Source organism: Ceratotherium simum, chromosome 33 (assembly GCF_057802395.1).
Source record: "Ceratotherium simum simum isolate JZ-2026a chromosome 33, ASM5780239v1, whole genome shotgun sequence".
Classification (NCBI taxonomy): domain Eukaryota; kingdom Metazoa; phylum Chordata; class Mammalia; order Perissodactyla; family Rhinocerotidae; genus Ceratotherium; species Ceratotherium simum.
Window position 1 is genome coordinate 774,517 of NC_141932.1, and position 17,003 is coordinate 791,519.

At 47.5% G+C, this 17,003-nt stretch overlaps 1 protein-coding gene across 2 annotated transcripts; it reads right to left on the reverse strand.

Annotated features, from left to right (window-relative positions):
* Nucleotides 1-504: 504 nt before the first annotated feature.
* LOC147912679 (uncharacterized) lies at nt 505-10,028 on the reverse strand. 2 transcript variants are annotated; one of them, XM_014794371.2, is made up of 3 exons: nt 9,775-10,028; nt 6,453-6,579; nt 505-4,689 (listed from the first exon to the last, which is right to left on the reverse strand). In XM_014794371.2, the coding sequence occupies exons 1-3, from the start codon at nt 9,805-9,807 to the stop codon at nt 2,702-2,704; spliced, it is 2,148 nt and encodes a 715-aa protein (XP_014649857.1). In that variant the 5' UTR covers nt 9,808-10,028; the 3' UTR covers nt 505-2,701. The 2 variants fall into 2 exon arrangements, with proteins under 2 accessions (XP_014649857.1, XP_087278103.1); XM_087421977.1 differs by having other exon boundaries at nt 6,453-6,582.
* Nucleotides 10,029-17,003: the final 6,975 nt, after the last annotated feature.

The window sequence follows — 17,003 nt, forward strand, 5'->3', positions numbered from 1 at the left end:
CACAAAAAACATTCAGCAAATATTCCCAAATTCAAAAACAATTATTCCTTACAGCAACGAAGTCACATCACTAAAGAAGGAATGAAAGACCTAAGACTTCGTTGTTTCACTTCTTCTTTGTTAGTGAAAAGGGAAATAGCCAAAATTCACTTTAAAAAACAAACTATATATATATGAACAGACATTTTGCCAAAGAAAAGATACAAGTGACAAATAAGTGAAAAAATGTTCAACATCAGGAAATACCAGGAAAATGCAACTAAAACCACACTGTGATATGGTTACACATTGATTAAAAAGCTCACAATTTTTTAAATCAACCATACCCACTATTGGCAAAGAAATGGAAGTCTCATTTACTGTTGGCAGGAAGACAAAAGGGGGCAACCATGTTAGGTCACAGTCTGGCATTTCTTAAAAAGTTACCTACTCACCTACCCTGTGACTCAGGCATTGCACCCCAAGAAATTAACAAAAGATCAATAAAACATGTATATGAAGAACTGGTTTCAAACATCTCAGTGGTTTTATTTGCAACACTGAAAACAACTCAAATATGCAAACAGAAGAATAAACAGTAAACAGTGGTACATCCACAAAACATCAAACTTCCCACAATATAAAAAGGAAGAACTACTCATATGAGCACCACTGATGAATCTCAAAATGAAGAAACCACACGGGGCTACCCAGGGGAAAAAAAACAATACTTTATGAAAAGAATCATATAAATTTCTAGAAAACACAAGCCAACTGTAAAGGAATGTAAATCAATGGTTACCTGGAGGGCAGCTAGAGGAGAAAGACAGACATTATCAAAAGGCCCAAGGTAAAAGAGCTAGAAAGCTTCATCATCATGATTATTGGTGGTTTTATGGGTTTACGTGAATGTCAAAACTTATCACATTGCACAGGTTAAACATAAGCAGCTTACTGCATGTCGTTTACACCTTATTAGAGGACTAAAAATATGGTTCAACATAAAAATCTGGATTTCCTAGAATTTTGGAATGTCAGGCTGATAAACCAATACTGACTCCACCAACTCTTTCCTCATGCCCTGGAGGGATGCCCTGCCTCAGTGGTAGCAAATACTGGAGAGCTATGAGCCACTTCCCACAGGATTCAAGAGGAATGCAGGCTGGGGCACAAAGGCCACAGAGCTGGCCTCTGTAGCCTCATGTTCCTGCACAGCAATAGCCTTCAGGTGAACAGCCCAGACAGGCTACAGGAATCCACAAAACATTTACATGTTTTCCTTTCACAGTGACCTCAGCTACACAAGAAACATAGTTCTGGAGGCCATGAGAATTTTTAAGCCTGCTCATCCTTCACAGCCACAGTGACTGGAACCTTCTTGATGCCCCTTTAAAAGTGGCACATCCCAATCAATTTGGGGCAGTCTCTTCCCCTCCCTTTAAATCCAGTGTTTCTATAACAAGTATGATTCCCCTGTCCATACAACCCCATAACCTGTGATGCCACTCTGCAGAATCCTAGACATCAGGGCATATGGCTCCACTGCAGGACCTGGGAACAGACTTCCCTCAGCAGCACTGAGCACAATACAACATCCCCTGTGAACAGGAGAACAATTTCATGTTGCTCTCAGAAGCACCAAAGGTTATCACCGCTGCCTCTCCACAGACTGACCTCTGAACCACAAAATACCACAGCATCCAGGCTACAAATAGGTCTACAAATCCCAACACTCTTTTCTTGGAGGTCTGGGGCAGCAATGCAAACTCAGGCAGAACTGGAGAGAGGCATATTCTGCCATCATACTGTTCCCTCTGACACACACAAAGATTGGGATCCCAACCAAAGCTTTTCACCCCTTCCTTTAGCAGAACCCAGCTGTTTTCAAACAACCACACACAGTGAACAGAACCCCCAGATGAAAGGCGACTTAATAAGGCCTTCATTTTCACAAAGCAGAGCAATAGGAGGCAGGCTGCTCCTGGGCTGCAGACTTGAGGGGCAGGAAATTCCATCACAGAGTCATGTGGGACCAACAATATTCCTGAAAAGGGCAGACTATGTTTTCAAGTCACTAGCAGAGTCCTCTGAGCCAAAAATTGGTCAGGCCAGTCACGTAACTCATCAGAGAAAGTAATCACAGAAAGGAATAAGGATTCAGCCTTCTTACAAATCCCTCCTGCAAATGGGAGACCATCAGGGTTTGCTTCCCTGGACAATTAGGGAAGGTCAATGAGGCACACCATGAGCACCTGAAAAGTGATAGATGTTAGATGGCTTTTGCTATGGAACTGGCAGTGACATAAATCTGGTAAGGGCCCTGGGCAAATCAAAGGTGCAATGCAGCTCCCATATACCTGGAATTTATGTGATTTATCAGGTATACAAAGTTTAATAGAGGTAGATGGCACCCTCATAAGGTGCCATAATCTCCCCAGTGTCGTTATACTGAACAAGAAATGACACATTCCCTGCACATTATCGTTTTCCTGATGTGAACTTTGTGGTATCCAATGAGATCAGACTGAATGCTTTCTCACATTCAATGCACTCATAAGGCCTTTCCCCAGTGTGAACTCTCCAGTGTGTATGTAATGAGGCTAGAGTTTCGGCTAAAGGATTTTCCACATTCATCATACTCATAAGGCCATTATCCACTGTGAACATTATGGTGTTTCATGAGACTGGCATTGTACATAAAGGATTTTCAATATTTGCTACATTATAATGACTTTCTGAAGTGTGAATGCTCGTGTTTAATGACACTGGAGTTTTTGGCAAAGCATTTCCCACACTCGCTGCACTTATATGGCCTTTCTCCAGAGTGAACTCTCTCATGCTGAAGGAGTGAAGAACTTTGGCTAAATGCTTTCCCACACTGGCTGCATTCATAAGGCCTTTCTCCAGTGTGAATTCGCCTGTGTACAATGAAGTTGGAGTTGTCCGCAAAGGACTTCCCACATTCACTGCACACGTAAGGCCTTTCTCCAGTGTGAACTCTCTTGTGTTTAATGAGTCTGGAATTTTCAACAAAGGATTTCCCACATTCGATACACTCAAAAGGCTTTGATCCAGTGTGAAGTCTTTGATGTTGACAGAGCGCAGAGCTTTGGCTAAAAGTTTTCCCACATTCACTGCACTCATAAGGCCTTTCTCCAGTGTGAATTCTCTGATGTTTTTGGAACGTCGAGTTTTGGCTAAATGATTTCCCACACTGATTACATTTATATGGCCTTTCTCTGGTGTGAACTATCCGGTGCATAGTGAGATTGGACTTTTGGCTAAATGATTTCCTACAATCCCCACACTCATATGGCCTTTCTCCACTGTGAACTCTCCAGTGTTGAATGAGCTCAGACTTTCGCCTAAAGGATTTCCCACATTCCCCACATTTGTAAGGTCTTTCTGTACTGTGAACACTCCAATGCTGAATGAGGGTTGTCTTCTGCCCAAAGGATTTCCCACATTCCCCACACTCATAAGGCCTTTCTCCAGTGTGAACTCTCTGATGTCGAAGAAGTGAGGAACTTTGGCAAAATGCTTTGTCACATTCGCTGCATTCATAAGGCCTTTCTCCAGTGTGAACTCTCCTGTGTTTAATAAGTCGGGAGTTTTCAGCAAAGGATTTTCCACATTCAATGCACCCATAAGGCCTTGATCCAGTGTGAACTCTCTGATGTTGATGGAGTGCAAAGAATCGGGTAAAAGTTTTCCCACATTCACTGCAATCATAAGGCCTTTCTCCAGTGTGTATTCTCCGATGTTGAAGGAGTGTAGAGCTTTGGACAAATGATTTCCCACATTCTGTACATTCATATGGTCTTTCTCTGGTGTGAACTCTATGGTGTACAATAAGGTTGGACTTTCGGCTAAAAGATTTCCCACATTCCCCACAATCATAAGGCCTTTCTCCAGTGTGAACTCTCCAATGTGTAATGAGGTTGGAGCTTCGGGTAAATGATTTCCCACACTCTGTACACTCATAAGGCCTATCTCTGCTGTTACTTTTCTGGTGTTCAACAAGGTGAGACTTTTTAAGTAATATTCCACATTCTTCAGAGTCAAAAGTTCTTTCTCCAGTACGCACTCTCTGATGTTGATTGAGGCTATAGCTTCTGCTAAAAAATTTCCCACATTCATTCCACATAAAACATCTTTCTCTAGTAAGGACTCTCTGGTACTGAATAAGTGTGTGTTTGCAGCTGAAGGTGTTCATGCATTCTCCCCAGTTACAATGAGTTTTTCCTCTCTGAAAGGCTGCTCTGCTCTGGGTTCCACTGTTTGACAGCTCCCTGGCAGCAGTGGTCTGTTGCTGGAGAAATTCAGAGCTAGCCAAGAAGTTCTTCCCAACCACCCTAAAGATAAATGGCTTCCCTGACACACGGCATTTGCAGTTCTTCACAAATGAGGCTCTGTCCACATGGCTTCTGAGGGGTTTCTCCCCAGTGCACTGCTTCTGATGCTGCCGAAGGTTTGTGCTGACATACAATTGTTCTCCATATGCACCACATCTGTGCAGTTTCTGCTTGTCATGTGTTTCGTGGTGCTCAACCAAGTGTAAAATATCTCTCAATATCAGGCCACACATTTCACAGGGGTGTGCCTTCTTGGGAAACAGATGTTCACTGGGAGTCCTGACCTGTGATACTCTTTGTACAGAAATGCTCTGCTCAAAACGAGTCTCCTCATTCTTTGCTTCATGACAACAACCTGAAAGCAAGAAATGTTGGTAAAGAGCATGTTGACCTTGGTGGCAGGAGGCAGCCCATATACAAGTATGTGTCTCACAAGCCCAGGAACTAGTGCATGGGATTATTTACAGGAACAGGGAGTTGGGTTCAGGTTGAACACAGGGCTGTTTAGCAGTACTGGGATATAAAGATCACAGGATTGGGGAGACCACATGAGGTGAAGGACACAACCATGTGGTGTGTCACAAGGAGAGATAGGGTGTACAATTCATTCCTCTGCAGAGAACTGTCAGCAGGACCTTGTCTACTGGTGATGTGAGGGCAATGTAGACAGCTATCTCCAAGCCCAAGAAAATAAAACTGCAACAGAGCAGCTGTTGGTCAGGGACGATTTAAGAATGGGGTACATAGGGGCCGGCCCAGTGGCGTAGTGGTTAAGTTCGCGTGCTCCACTTTGGCAGCACAGGGTTCAGAGGTTTGGTTCCTAGGCATGGACCTATGCACTGCTCATCAAGCCGTCCTGTGGCAGGTGTCCCACATATAAAATGGAGGAAGATGGGCATGGATGCTAGCTCATGGCCAATCTTCTTCACCAAAAAAAACAAAGGCTAGGTACACATTTCTTTTTTTTTTTTTATAATTTCATTTATTTATTTATTTTTTCCCCCAAAGCCCGAGTAGATAGTTGTATGTCATAGCTGCACATCCTTCTAGTTGCTGTATGTGGGACGCGGCCTCAGCATGGCCGGAGAAGCGGTGCGTCGGTGTGCGCCCGGGATCCGAACCCGGGCCGCCAGCAGCGGAGCGCGAGCACTTAACCGCTAAGCCACGGGGCTGGCCCAGCTAGGTACACATTTCATAATGCAAAATATACAGACCAATGCTAGAGACTGCTGCAGATGAACAGTGAGAAAAATACATGAGATATGGAGTTCCAGAGATGTGAGGATGAGCCACAGGATGGATTAAGAGTAGAAGTAACACAGTGTAGAACTGACAAGCAACAATGTCAAGACTGGGGGAGAAAAAGCAGAAATAGAATGTGGCCACCAGCATTAGCACCAAAGTACCAGCCAAACAGAATAGGTTTCTCGTATCATTTGAGCACAGAACTGATATAATGCCCTCCCCCAGCATGGGGTGTCCAGTTCCCTCTGGGCACATTTTGCTGAGTCTGGATTCATATCCATCCTGTGGACAACCAAGGACTCTCTGCCCCACTCCCAAGACGAGCAAGAATATGGGACCTGCAGAATGCAAATACCAAGGCAGAGACACAACATGTGAGCAGCTGGTGCTGATCCAAAACAGCTCAGCACATCATAGCCCAGAAGGAACTAAATATTATACAGAGAACTCTGGAGGGGGGTCTTGCAAGAATAGCCCATGGTCCACATCAGAGAATTACTACCTACAACCAGCAGTCATGAGGAAATGTCAGCTAGAGGAAGGAAGTAGACCTGGGGCACACAGATGCCATGGATCTGGACAATGTCACCCAGCCAGTAAGACAGCAAGTGATGGGGGATACATTAGGCTGAATGCAAGACTCCTGACCCTGGATCCTTCCATGGGAGGCTGCAGGGAAGTAGGTGTTAGCCCTGCTCAAGGAGAGGAGAGGGCACTGCACACACCTCACTCCTACCAACCACAGCACCTACCTAGGGAATTGAGGAAGGAAGCAGTGCTCATGGTCCTGAGTGAGGAGGACAGACCTATCTCTGGGGAAAAGGAAAGGGCAGAGACCACCTCAGGGCAGGGGGAAAGGTGTGAGGGACTTACCCAGAGAGGTTGTAAGTGCCAAGTTCTCCAGCATCACATCACGGTACAGATGTCTCTGAGCCTCATCAAGGAGACTCCATTCTCTCAAGGAAAAGTATATGGCCACATCTTCAAATGTCACACTGCCCTGCTATGATGGTAACAGATAAAACCACAAAGAGTCCGCTTCTGAGAGCCAAAATCCATTCCCCCACAAATCAACCCTTATGACCATTCATCTCCCAAGCGTCAGAGGGGAAATAAGGCCCTGGCACCATTGGTGTCATCGTCCCCGCATGGTCCCACTGACTTCTGGGTACAACCACCAGCAACAGGAGGCAGGTGGACAAATATGTATCTAAGCTGTGGCCTAGCATACGGGGATCCACCCCCTCCAGACCAACAATTCCCCTGGTATGGTCACTGTCATGTAATTATCAGTGCAGGGCCCTGGGACCCTCAGACATGCCCCTCTCCAAGTACACATCATTTTTCAGACTGTACATCCCTCAATCTCCGTGTCCCATGGTCACCACCACCTCACTGCCCCACACCATAGGCATCTCCCTACCCTCCCCATATGCTACTTGGACTGTATTCCAATCACTTCCTCCTACCCCACCCTTGGTTACGGTGGTCGCCAAACACATGACACCTGACAATGGACTCTCGAGACCAACAGCAGTTTATGAATCACGTAAATTCACACCTCTGAGAACAGGACACCACTCACCACAAAGGCCCACATGGCAGCTGCCCTCCAGAAAAGAGTGAACAACAGGGGCTGTGGGATGCAAGCTTTGTAGAATCAAGAGGGTGGGATGCCCCTGGTTCCCACAGGAGGATGTGATTGGCTTGTCTGCATAACTTCACAGGCTGGTAGGGAACTGACACCTGCTACAAAGGGATACACAGGAACTGCTCCTGGTTCCCTTGGTCAAAAGGGTTGTGAGGCAAGGAGACATCATGCATGGGAGCAGTGTGGGGAGGTAACTTGCACTCAGGCCACTTCAGGACGTCTCATTTTCAGCAAATGTAAAGGAAGCACATCGTACCAGGTTTAGGCCTTATAGCACAACTTGGCAGACAGCACCCACAGCATGCTTGGCAAATTCAAACAGGATCCAGTATGCCCACAGACATCCTAAGGTTCCCAACAGCAGTGTCACCTCAAATCATCCCATGAAGGTCTCACTGAGTGGCTCTGTTCCTGCCTCAGACTTAGACACACAGAACCACCTGTGGATCTCAGATACCCATAGTCCCCTGCTACTTCTGTGATGCACCTGCTGTTGCCTCAGCACAACCAAATTTTTCTGTCCCCTTAACCGTAACTCAAACCCCAGCCCCAGTAATCGCCCATCCCAGGGCTAGTGATTCTCAGAGATGGCCAAATTTACCCCAGACTATATCAACCAGGCTGAATGAAACACCCCAGGCCCCATCAAAGTCCTCCCAAAATCTTGGTGAGTCCATCGAGCAGTGAATCAGCACGAGCTCTGGCCTGAATGTCATCTTGCCTTGTTATCCCTTGTCTCTGTAACCATCTCATGTCCACTCCTCCTTTGGAAGCCTTGGCCAGCTGCCAGACCATCCGGTCTGATACACCAAACCAACAGCCACTTACCTACATTTATGAAGCCCAATACCATCACCCAGGTCCCATGAAAGAAACCCAGCCCTCACCTCCCATCCTCTACACCTCATCCCCTAATAGCTTTGCCACCACAACCTGAAATTTGACTCTTCCTAAATGTGACCCCCAGCTCACTCATCTTCTCATCTTGGTCCATACTGTAGATACCACATTTTGGATGTCTCTAACCTGACTTTCTCCTCAGACCCCCCAACCTGTAACGTTAGCTGCTCATTTGATGCCTCCACGCAGTGATGTTTGAAACATCTCAGACTCATAACACAGTCAAAACAAAGCTCCTGATATCCCCAGTGAATGTTACGCCAAGTGCCAACTCTCTCATCTCAATTGATGCAGCTTCCATCCCTAGAGCTTCTAAGACCAAAAGCCCTGGGATCATCACCAATTCCTGTTTCACTCCCTCACCAACCACATTAGAAAATCTAGGTGCCCCTTTAAACACATGCAGCCAGAAGACAACCACATTTCCTGAGCCACGACCCTGTCCATTAACCTGCACCTAGACTATGGTAGTCACCTCCATATTGATCATCCTTCTTCCTCTCAGAAGCCGAGTCTGAGTTCCACTCTGGAGCCAGATGAAGCCCATTAAAACCTGGGTAGCAACACCTCCCTCCTGTGCTCCAAACCTCTAGCTACCCCCCGAATACACACCCAACACCTCCGGCAGTCATTCCTCTCCTGAGTCCTATCCACCTGCTATTTATTCGTATCTGAAAGAAAGGAGACCTGTGGTTCCTGAACATTCCTGAGCACAGCTGTATCTCTAGGCATTAGCACATCCTGTTACCAGCTCTTAGGAACCTAACCTTCCACATCTATTTACAATGGTTGCTAGAAGTGGGAACACCTCCATATAACCGCTGCCATGGACTTAGGACCCTAGGCGTGCGGTTTCTTCCGAGTCCACAGACTCAAGGATGGGGGAAATGGCATGATGAGTGTCAGGACACTGCAATCCAGAGAACATGGGAGTGGGGAGCGGGGCCAGTGAGGTACTGGAACACGCTCCACTTCCCTGTCTGGGTTCCGTAAGTACTTCTCCACCTAGGAGAACTAGCGCGAAGAGGCAGGCCTTGGAGGAATGGGCCCATGGCGACGTTCAACGGCTCATGCCTCCCCGTACCCTTCCCTGGCCCTGGAGCCCCGCGACCTCAGGCCGGCTGTCTAACCTCTGGGCCTCAGTGCTCAATGTCACCTCTTAACAGGTGTGTGACCCTGAATAAAGATTCCACCTCCCAGCGCCTGAACATCAACATCGTCCCTCTGCACTCTGCCCTTCCGTTGAACAGGCTTGGGCAAAGTGTTAAAACCCTAATGGAGATCGTGTCTCTTTCTGCTCAAAACTCTCCATGGCTTTTAGAGTCCTCACAATGAGGTAAAACCCTCAGCCTGCTATTCCAGGTTTAACTCCGCCTCACACTCTGTTCCCCACAGACAGAACACTGACCCCAGGTCCCCGACTCCTCCCGGCTCAGACGCCCTCCACGCCTCTGCCCCGCCGGGCCCTCCGCCTGGGACCCTCTCCCACACCCGTCACCCCAGCTCTCAGAAACAGGCCCCACGAGCGCCTCCCCGTGCCGGACACCGGGGCCTGGGCAGCAGGCCCGTGAGCGGCGCCCGCACTCGGGGCTCTAGGGCTGGGCTGGGCTGAGGGCGGGGAGGGCGCGGAGCACGAGCACTGACCTGAGCCGGCTCCCTCCGCGCGGCCGCCGCCATCGGACTCTGGGGAGGAGCGGGGCGAGCGGCGGGAGAGCAGGGGTCCTGGCCACGGCGGTCCCTGTCCCGGCCCTGGCGCGGGTTCCCCCGGCGTCGCCGAGCCTCAGACCCGCCCTGCGCCGCGGGGACAGCGCCTCCTCTCGCGCCTTCTCGGTCCCAGCACGTCAGACCCAACCCAGCGCCCCGGATCCTGAACAGAACAACCAGGTACCGAAGCGACCGCCTCGAGGAGGACGTCGGAAGTCCCGCCCCCACCCTTGTGCCCAAACAGGATGCCTTTTTCCTGAAGCTTCATTGGTTGAGGAATCCGTCTGTCGTCGCAGAGCACTCTGGGTAATGTAGTGCCCACAGTCCAGGGCGGACATAAGAAAGTTCCCCACAGGATTCCAGGAGAAAAGTCCAAGAGCCATTGCGAGGTTCCCTGGGCAAGGACGCTCTCTTTCCAGGGCTCACCTCTTGTTAAAGGCGCCGTGTGCGGATTTCTGGGGACGGCTTTCTGCAACTGATCACCCAGGCATTCAGGCCATGAATTAGGATGACAGATCTTTCCCAAGAGGCCATGGGCAACAATGCAGATTTGCCCAAAACTCACGTGCCATTTTCCACCCTAATACTGTTCCCTCAGAGGCACACAAAGTTTGGGACTCCACAAAAGTTGTAATACTTGCAGAGCCCCCAATCTGTTTATAATCCACCCCACGAAGTGAACAGAGCCCCCCAGAGAAAGTGGACTTAAACAGTAAAGCTTGTCTTATCGTACAACCCAAAAAAGAGTGTGGCAGGTAGTTCTCGGGTTAGTGACTTGGGAGCTAAAAAAACTCATCAAAAGTATCACGTGAGACCAACATGTCCCTGAAAAGGTAGTCCTTCTTGGCAAGGTGCCGGTAGAATTCATTAGGTTTCCTCTAGGAAAAAACTGGGGGAGGTCCAACCCCAACTAGTCAGAGAGAAGGGAATGTGGATCCCCTAAGGACTCAGGCTATTCCTAACTTGCTCCAATACCTGAGAGAACGGAGGTCAGCTTCCCCAGGCACATTGGGGTGGTGACTGATGCACAGTGTGTGGACCTGCCAGGTGGTAGAGGTGAAATGGCTTCAACAACAGAAACTGGTAATGACATAAATCTGGGAAGGGCCCTGGGCAGGGTAGAAAGTGCAACACAGCCACACATGCTTCCCACATAAAGTAGACTTGCAGGGAATCTCCCCTGGATGTTTGGATGTATGAGATTCAAATCAGGAAGGCAGCTACTCATAGAGGCTTTGCTCCACTTTTCCTATATTGAAAAAGAAATTGCACATTCCCTGCACAACTAAGGTCTTTCTTCATTGTGAAGTCTCCAATGATAATTGAGGGTGGAGCTACAGCTAAAAGATTTCCCATATTCACTACATTCATAAGACCTTTCTCCATTATGGACACCCTGGTCCTGAAAAAGTGTATGTTTGCAGCTGATGGCTTTCTGGCATTCTCCCAGTTGTAATAACATTGTCTTCCAACCCCATATTTGGTGATTTTGTTTGGCCTCTCCGTGGTATGAGTGACATGCTCATGGAGATATCCCAAGGTGGCCAGGAAGTCCTTCCCAGCCTCCACACAGGTAAAGGGCTTCCTGGACACATGGAATTTGAAGCTCTTCACAAATTAGGCCCTGTCCATGTTGCTTCTGAAGTGTTTCACCAACATGCTGCTCCTGGTGACACTGAAGGTCTGCACTGAAATAAAATTGTTTGGTACAGGCTGCTCTCTTGTAAACACTTTCTGCCCACCATGTTTTCCATGGTGCTCAGCCAAGTGTAAAATGTGTTTCAAGATGGGGATGTACATCTCACAGGGGTGGACTTTTGGATGAAGGGCCATGCCTTGGGAGTCCTGACCTGTGCCAGTCCTTCTATAGAAACACTGTTCAGAAGATACCTCTTTGTTCTCTGCTCTGTACCAGCAACCTGAAAGCAAAGAAGTGACGTGAAGTATGTGTTGATGTTGTTGGAAAGAATGAGTCTACACTGACTCATTGAATTATATCCAGGTGAAATACTCCATTGAATTGTATCCAGGAGTGAGTCTATGGGATGCTTTTCAAGAAGTGGGAGTGGGGGTCTGGTTGTGCGTTACTGGGCCCATAAGGTCAAGGAATTGTAGAGGCTTCACCAGGGGAAGGGCACAAGGACAGGGTGTCACACAGGGAGACAAGACAGGTCTACAACTCCTTCCTCCACCAAAGGCTTTCACAGGAACTTGTGTGCTGGTGACATGTACGGCTGTCCAGAGACGTGTCAAACCCAGGAAAATCCAATTGCAACAAAGTAGCAGGAGATCAAGGCCAATTTAAGGATATGTGTACACCACACGGCACAACATGGTAGGCCAATGGTGGAGAGCCCTGCAGAAGGAGCGGTGAGACAAGCGGGTCAGATGTGGAGTCTGGGGAGGTGGAGATTATCCCTGGGCTGGAAGTCACAGAGAAAATGAGAAGTAGTAGAATTGACAACTTGACAAAGTGTCAATATGGGGAAGAAAGGTAGAAATGGGGTGTGCCCACTGGCAGTGTCGCCACAACACTGGTTGAACAAGACAGGCTCCTGGTATGATCTGAACATGGCCCTGACATCACACACACCCCAGGTGCCACTCACCAGGGCCAGGCCCCCTTGAGCCCACCCTGCCATGGCTGGAATCACGTCCATCCTGTGAAGCATGAAGGACTCTTCCCCCTAAGGTCTACTTGAGCAACTACATGGGACATGGTGGACACAGGTACTGAAGGAAAAACCAAACAGGTGAGTGGCCAGCACTGGCCCAGAGCAACTCAGCACACAACAGATGACAAGAAAGAGGTCTAAATGCTGCAAAGAGAACCATGCAGGAGGTCTTGAAAAACAGCTCAGGGTCCAGGCAAGTAGTGACCATGAGAATGTGTGTAATTTCTTCCACAAACCAGCATGAGGAAACGTCAGCTAAAGGAAGGGAGAACACCAGGGGTCCAGAGGTGCACGGATCTGGACACAGTCCCTCGCCAGGGAGAGGCAAGCAAGGTTGGCTCCATTAGGCTCACTGTAAACTTCTGATCCTGAATCTTTCCCTATGGGGCTTCTGGGAAGCAGAGGTTGGGCTTCAGGGGAGGGAAGAGGCCGGTGCAAACAACCAGCCCTGTCAACCACAGCACCTACCCAGGGAAATGGGAAAGGAAGCAGTGCCCATGGTCCTGATGTGAGCAGGACAGAGCACCCCCTGGGGAAAGCATGGCGGGGAAAGGAGGAATGCAAAGCCTAGACCAGGTCACTGGGGCGGGTGTGAGTGCCTTGCCTGGTGAGGATATAGGTGACAAGTTCTTCAGAATCACCTCGTAGTACAGGTGTCTCTGAGCCTCATCAAGGAGCCCCACTCCTCCCAGAAATACGCAAGCGTGTCCTCACATGTCATAGCACCCTGTCATCATGGGGACAGATGAGATGAGGAGCAACCTCTCTGAGGAACCACATCCATACTCACCTTCCTCCAGAGCTCCACATCTCAGAGGAGATGCCAGTCCTTGGTGCCACTGATGCCCAGGATCTCCTCGTGGTCCCATTAACACCCTGCTCAGTGCTCAGCAACAACAGGCAGGTGGGCAGATGGATGCCATCTAAGCAGTGGACCTGGACTGCAGGGCCCAATCCCTCCTACGAGGCAGTAACTCTGGAGCCCTCAAGATCATGACTCCCAGACAACAGGCAACCTGACTTCACAATTCCACCTCAGGTCCCAGTAGCAAGGCCCTGCGGCTATCAGGTCACACTTCCTCTTGATGTGCACATCATTTGGTAGACCATATCTCTCTCACGTGTCCAGACTCCAGAGTCACCCTCCAACAGCCACCACCACCTCCCCATCCCACAACATAGGCATCTCCCTGGACTCAGCCACGGACACGGCACATGGCCTCCAGAGGGTGCTTGACAAATTCAAACACGATCCAGCACAACCCCAGACCTCTGATGGATCCTAATGCCAGGGAAAGCCCAAATGCTGCTTTGAAGGCCCCAGTGCCTGCCTCTGATCCTTTCTCCAGTATTAGCCACCCAGAACTACATGTGAGTTTGAGACACCCATGACCTTCTTCCACTTCTGTGCTGTACTTGCTGTCCGCTCAGCAGCCACAACCCACCACTCTCCACCAAACTTTCATTTAAATCCCAGCCCCACTGGTCCCCATGACAGGCATAGTGACTCTCACAGATGATGACCTTTGCCCCTGACCTTATCCACCAACAAGACTGAGACACCTCAGACCCCAACAAAGCTCACCACACAATTCTGTTGATTCCATACAGTAGTGAATAACAGTAGCCCAGACTCAGTGTCATCTTGTCTTAATTTCTCCTATGCCTCTGCATCCATCTCATGTCCACTCACCCCATGAAAGCATTGGTCACTTGCCAGACCATCCTCCCCACTCACCCAGAGCTCCACCCTGGCCTACCCAATAGTCACCACTTGTGGATGTCTCCAGCCTGAACCCCTCCCCAGATTTCCAGACCTGTGTGTCCAGCTGCCCACTTCATGACTTCACTGATAGTTCTCTAAAACATCTCAGATGCTTCACAGGGCCAAAACAGAACTCCTGATGTTCCCAGTGAACATTGTCTACAACCAACTTCCCCATCGAGTTGATAGAGCTTCTATCCCTTCAGCTGCTGGGACCAAAAACCCTGGGGTCATCCCTGACTCCTCCCTTTGTCTCCCTCCCCTGAAACATCTAAGAACCCACTTGACCTGTCTGAAAAAATGGACCCAGAATCCAAACGCTTCTCCCATCTCCACAGCTACCACTCTGATCCATCAACACTCACCTGGACTATTGCAATGGCCTCCTCCTGGGCTCCCTGCCTCCTCCTTAACCCCGTACATAATCTGCTCTCCACTATGCAGGGTGTGACTCTATGTTACTCCTGTTACTCTATGAAAGCCAGAACCTACAACATATTTGAAGAAAAGAAAAATGATTCTGAGAGTTTCAAAAACCAATTCTCAAAGTGGAGCTTTGTTCAAACTTAGACAAATTAGAGTTAAGGCTTGGGTTCTAACAGACATGTGGCACCGTCACAGGCACAATAAATCCTCATATCATATATGTGCTTTTGAAAAACGCAATAAATGAACAACCAATAATTTTGAGGATCTTGAGTTAGGCCAGATTTCAAAGTCAATATTTGTGAAAACAATGAAACGATTCAACATTTCAAAGTAATAGCATCCTGGGCCGGCCCCGTGGCTTAGCGGTTAAGTGCGCGAGCTCCGCTGCTGGTGGCCCGGGTTCGGATCCCGGGCGCGCACCGAAGCACCGCTTCTCCGGGCATGCTGAGGCCGCGTCCCACATACAGCAACTAGAAGGATGTGCAACTATGACATACAACTATCTACGGGGGCTTTGGGGGAAAATAAGTAAATAAATAAAATTATTAAAAAAAAAACAAAAAAACAAAGTAATGGCATCCCATTCAGAGGCCATCCAGGTAAGCCACTGAGCACTTACTAAGCTTGTAGCCTGTGAAAACTATTAAACCTTCACATTAAATCTTTAAGGAAAACATGCAGATTCTCCATTTACTATTGGAATATAGACTAATGTTGAAAAGAAACAGCTCTCACTATGGGAAATCATGTTGCTATTGAGTTTACTAGAGATAAGAAATGTAGGGTCGGCCCTGTGGCTTAGCAGTTAAGTGTATGCGCTCTGCAACTGGCGGTCGGGGTCGGATCCCAGGAGCGCATCAATGCACCGCTTCTCCGGCCCCGCTGAGGCCGCGTCCCACATACAGCAACTAGAAGGATGTGCAACTATGACATACAACTATCTACTGGGGCTTTGGGGGAAAAAAAAAGGAGGAGGATTGGCAATAGATGTTAGCTCAGAGCCGGTCTTCCTCAGCAAAAAGAGGAGGATTATCATGGATGTTAGCTCAGGGCTGATCTTCCTCACAAAAAAAAAAGAAAGAAAGAAATGTAACTTATATCAGCATGATTTATCATTCATAACATCCATGTTACCTAAATACACTGGATTGAAATGCTATTTAGACAATTATGTGCTTCATGTTCACTAACATTAACCAGTAATTTACATGATAAAATATTTAAATTAAAATAAAATTAATTTTCAAATCAATTTTATGTAAAGCAGACATCATGGAACTACATTTAGCCACACATTGTACATTTTTCCACAGATAAGATGATTTTTCAATGACCCAGGTTTATGTTCATAAGTTAGTCAGAATAAAAGACACAATTATTTAAATATGGATAATAAAAAAGAAATAATTCAGCTCTTTGAAAGTTGCCATTATGTGCAAATGACTGTCAAATTTTTCTAAAAATTGTTTTCATTTCATAAAAAAATTGCAATATATTCTTTTGGTACTTGAACCCGAAGTTTAATAGTGGTTAAATATAATGAGCAATAAAGTAAATTCATTTCAATTGAATTTTTTAAAAGAAACCTGATCACTTCACCCACGTGAATGAACACTCAGTAACCCATCATGTCTCCTCTGGAAAATTTCTGATCTTTGCCGCATCCGTCAAGACCTGGCAGGAGAAATGGTCACGACTTCCTCTGCTTTATCTGACACACACACACACATACACACACACAAACACACACACTATTCTTAAACTCCCTTCAGTTCTTTGAAGTCTTCATAAACCACCACAATCTGGATATTCCCAGGATTTTTCGCTCCATTTGAAAGGACCTTCACCTAACATGCTTAGAAAATGCAAATAAATATTTCGGGTATCAGTTTACAGTTCAAATCAGCAGTGACTTTTGTAAGGGTAAGTACAAATCTACAGAAAAAAAAATCCCTGAGGAAAAAGGGAAAGTCACTCTACCCACCATTCTTAGAGTATTTGCTTTAGAAAACTTGTAATTGTGAATTCTTCTTCTGCCCCTTCAAGATATACATAAATATTTTTAAAAGCTAAATAAGCCTCTTGCCAGTTTTACAACCCAGCAATCTTTTTCTTGCAGACCTGAGCCACATCTTTCAAATGTAACCACAGGAAAAGCTCGGATCACGTTTCCCAGTCTCCATGGGAGGGTAGGAGCCTAACTTCAGCAGAAGCCTGGGTCCAACTTACAAAATTCCCTCCTGCAGTAAAGACATGAGAAATTTATTTTTCCTTAGGATAAAGGCAATTGGCACACACCA

Bases quoted from the DNA above. Each gene is read 5' to 3' on its own strand.
- LOC147912679 (XM_087421977.1), bottom strand. From the start codon at position 9,807: ATGGCGGCGGCCGCGCGGAGGGAGCCGGCTCAG. The intron at 6,583-9,774 runs GTCAGTGCTCGT...TTACCATCATAG, and splicing joins CGCGGAGGGAGCCGGCTCAG to CAGGGCAGTGTGACATTTGA. The intron at 4,690-6,452 runs GTAAGTCCCTCA...TCTTGCTTTCAG, and splicing joins GGCACTTACAACCTCTCTGG to GTTGTTGTCATGAAGCAAAG.